Source organism: Nematolebias whitei, chromosome 20 (genome assembly GCF_014905685.2).
Source record: "Nematolebias whitei isolate Nwh7 chromosome 20, NemWhi1, whole genome shotgun sequence".
Taxonomy (NCBI): domain Eukaryota; kingdom Metazoa; phylum Chordata; class Actinopteri; order Cyprinodontiformes; family Rivulidae; genus Nematolebias; species Nematolebias whitei.
Window position 1 is genome coordinate 40,301,648 of NC_056517.1, and position 4,350 is coordinate 40,305,997.

The window sequence follows — 4,350 nt, forward strand, 5'->3', positions numbered from 1 at the left end:
AGTGACTCTTTGTTTTTCTGACAGGGTTAGAGTGGAAAGGTCGATGCAGTGGTTTGTGATCGTGTCGTTGGGAGGGAACAACATGACTTCAGACTTCTTTTCATTGAAACTCAAGAAATTTAAAGCCATCCAGTCCCTGATGTCAGCCAGGCAGTCGAGCAGCGGTTGAATAGAGCATGTACCATTGTGTCTTAGGGGGAAGTAAATTTGACAGTCATCGGCATAGAAGTGGAAGGGCATGTTGTGTTTCCGGAAAATAGCACCAAGCGGCAGCAGGTATAAAGAGAATAGGAGGGGACCCAGGATGGACCCCTGTGGAACCCCCCATTTAAGCTCTGCCTCTGCGGAACTAAAATCCTTGATGGAGACACAAAAGGATGTGTCAGTGAGGTAAGATCTGAACCAATTGAGGGCTGATCCTGTGACGCCCTTCCACTGCTCCAACCTAGCAATGAGGATCTCATGGTCGATGGTGTCAAAGGCGGCTGTGAGGTCCAACAGGACTATATTGTTCCAGATTGGTGTGTTGTGCAGAGTTGTGTTTGAAGATGAGCTTGCAATACAAAAGAGCCTGTTGATGGAAATCTGATAGTTTTACTGGTAATCTTCTAAGATCAAAGTCACATTTTAAGAGGAAATCAAGTGCACCTACGTTTTTGAAGACCAAATAGAGTTGATTTCAGACACTTTATTTTTAACCTCCCATTCATAGCATCAAAATCTTTGGCGTTGCTCCTCTATGACTTCATCAGATCCTGTTTTGCAATATAATGACATTTATTTCTCCAAATAAATTTGAAATTTAAACTATTAATATTTTTAATTGTTTTGATTGATAAGGGTAAAGGCCGGATAAATCAGTGTAAAATAATTGTCCATTTTGATGAATAATATTCTACCAAAAACCGAGAGATCGTTTTGTAACCAACAATTTAGAATCAACTTCCCTTTGTCCACTGTATCACCTACAGTATGTTCAGCTTATCAGAGAGTGATCTGTCTCGAGTCACAACAATGCCTAAATATTTCAAATAAATAAATATTTAAATAATATTAATATTTAAATATTTCTTCTCACATTCACATGCAGAGCTCCTGGGAAGTGGAGTCAACATTTAGGTTTGTCCCACTTCAAACTTTTGACCCAGTAGTTCTCAGACACCACACAAGATTAAAGCTCTGCTCAGAAGATGTGTGGAGAACAAACTGTAAGAACTTCTGAACCAGGGCTGCCAGAAAATCCTGTCATTCTGGAAGAGAGAACAGTGTTCTCCATTCTTGTGGAGGATGGAGCAGCCTTTAAGGTGCTGACTGTGTTCTCTGCAGGTAGAGCTGGGCATCCTGCGCTGACAGACTAGTAGCTCGTTTCAGCATCGTGGAACAGCCTGGACTGAAACTGCATTGTTTGTGAGGATATTGGTAACAAACATACAGTTGGGTATAGTCTGCATACGGTGAGACAAGAAGCCATTAGAGAGGATTACTGAGCAGGGTTTATATAAGAAAAAGTAGGAGTCCAAGTACTGAGCTTTGAGGCACCCCAGAAGACTGGAGAAACATAGAAAAGTCACCATTATTTTATATATTTATAATCAATAACCAGTTCTTGTTATTTTAGTTTGAAGTTGTTTGGTTCTTTGTTTTGTTTCTTCAGTTTGCACGTTGAGTTCATTAATGTTAAGCGTGAAGAGTCCGCTCCGTGAAGAAGAAGTTTACCTCCGAGCAGGACAGAAACTCACCTAAAGACAAGTTTTTAACATTTTTCTTTGTGTTGATTTTTGATGCATTTCTTCATCGGCTCAGTGAGCAAAAGAAGTCAGGAAGTATTTATTTCTCTGTTCTGGAGTTTTGTTAAATGATGCATGAAGAACTTTTTAATGAAACGTTTCAGTTTGAATATATTTATGTGAACTGGATGACTTTTGTCCATTAAAGCTCATCAGACCTGGAATAAGAAGTTCAGTTTTATTTATTTCTGACTGTTCTCATTAAAGTTCTGTTCTGTAAACCTTTTCATGTCCAGCTCTTCGCACAACTTTTTCTTGTTCCGAGTTGTTTCTGAGGACATCTTGACCGTCTGATGTGTCCTCAGCTGGAACCTCTGGAAACAAACAGAAGAACTGACGGTGACTGCAGTCATGTTTGTCTGAAGGTACTTTCACACAAAAACAATGTTCATATCTCTGATGTGACTGAATCTCTTCATGTTGGTGGTTTCTCTCTGCTGGAACAGAAAGCAGCAGCAGAACGTACGTTTACTTGAAAACCTCAAATCTGCATCTTTTACACTTTACAGCTGAAGTTTTGAATAAAACAGATTTATAGAACAATAAATAAAACTGTTGGACTCCTGGCAGGGACCAACGCAGACATGTTCCTGTTTTTAGTTTTATACATTCGCCTTAGAATCTAGCTGTTTTTCTGTTACCTTTTTCTTTTAGCCATCCTATTTGTTATAAAAAATAAAAAACCTGCAGTATGACTTTTTATAACTGTTTATTGTTGTTGTTGTTGTCCATTGTTTCATCGTTCTTTGTTAAATCAGGTCTCTCTTGTAAATGAGTCCTCGAGGCTCAATGGGATTTACCTGTAGAAATAAAGGTTGAATGAATAAAAATCAACAGGACAGAAAGAAAACGAGTTTGAAATTTTTATTTTGAGGTTTATCAGATTTGAATCTTCAGGAATTTGAGCCAGTTTTTGACTTCTGGGTGAAACAAAAGGTTTCTTGATGAATGCGTTGGTTTTGGCAACAATAATGAGAAAAAGACACGACGTTCTCAGAACAGCTGTACAGATGTGTTCAGGCTTTGAGTCAGTTTAGTTTAGCAGCAGAACTTGTGATGTCACTGACTTTACAACATTTTAACGTTGACGCCTACGGTTTGAACATCAGAATGTTGGAGGCCTGAACTCCAGCTGGGCTTCAGAGGAGAACGTTGGTTTTTCTGCAGAATATCTTCTTCACTTTACTTTAACATTTAACATTTACCCTGATGCATGCCCAATAATCCAATTTAACATTTACATTTTATTGAACTTTTACTGGACTTTTGAGATGTACTGAAAACTTTGTTAAACATCACTTTTGTTGAATTTACAAAAGGTTTCATTTATAAATTGTGACTAAACTTGTTTTAGTGACCAGTTCAGGACTTCTTACTGTAGTATTTTTACTGTAGTATTTTTACTGTAGTATCTGTACGGGTTGGTACTTTTTAGTTCACGAGCTGCAGCTTTTATCTTTTTGTCTCTGCAGAAACGTGACCTGTGCATTATCATTGAGCTGCAAAGCTGCGTCCAAGCACTTTCTATTCACTCACACACACACACACACACACACACACACACACACACACACACACACAGCAGAATCCACCGACACATCAGGATGAAGGGAAACCGTTGAGGCAGCAGAAACCTTTAAAGTCCCTCCTTTGTCCCCCCAGTGGGGCCCCGGCCCCCGCTCGGGCCCCGCCTCGCCCCCCTGCCGTATAAATTGGGGTGTCCAACTTTTTCTCTGTTACACAGTGTGTGTGGTTGTGGGTCAGGTTGGACGACATCCAGCGGGAGAAAAATGTCGCAGTACTCTGGAAAGGTGAGTGAAAGCTTGGATCGGCCGGAAGGTTTCACTGCAGCAAGTGGATCATTCGGGGGGACAGGACGCCAACGAACTAAAACTAATCAAACAAGAACAATCATCAGGTTTTAACAGCGAGAGGACAGAGTTACTAATAAACATTCAAATTAGCATGTTTGAAACTGGTTTGAACTTTAACTGATCCGATTTGATTGGACGGAGCCAAACTGACTTCAGTTCTGTAATTCTGATAAAGTCTTTTACTAAAAACAAGTTTTATCTCCTGCAGGTGGTGGTTTTCTTTCTGCTGGTCGTCTTGAATGTTCATAAAATCAAACGAGAAACAGCTTTTCTATGATTTATAAAGTTTTGAGTCAAAACTCACCAGTTTCTGAACAAACTACGAGAAACTCAACTGTTTTTGGTGCTTTGTGACCTGACAGATGTTTGATCTGACAGATGTTTGATTGACAGATGTTTGATTGACAGCTGACAGATGTTTGATCTGACAATTGTTTGATTGACCGCTGACAGATGTTTGATCTGACAGATGTTTGATTGACAGCTGACAGATGTTTGATCTGACAGATGTTTGATTGACAGCTGACAGATGTTTGACCTGACAGATGTTTGATTGACAGCTGACAGATGTTTGATCTGACAATTGTTTGATTGACAGCTGACAGATGTTTGCTCTGACAGATGTTTGATTGACAGCTGCAAATGTTTGACCTGACAGATGTTTGATCTGACAGATGTTTGATTGACAG

At 39.6% G+C, this 4,350-nt stretch overlaps 1 protein-coding gene across 1 annotated transcript in view; it reads left to right on the top strand.

Moving 5' to 3' along the window:
- Positions 1 to 3,524: 3,524 nt before the first annotated feature.
- The window catches only part of LOC119426706 (gamma-crystallin N-B), a 3,412-nt gene continuing 2,586 nt past the window's right edge, over positions 3,525 to 4,350 (top strand). Inside the window, exon 1 of the mRNA XM_037694287.1 lies at positions 3,525 to 3,598. Coding sequence (XP_037550215.1) covers positions 3,578 to 3,598 — 21 coding nt within the window. The 5' untranslated portion in view covers positions 3,525 to 3,577. The remainder of the gene's footprint in view (positions 3,599 to 4,350) is intronic.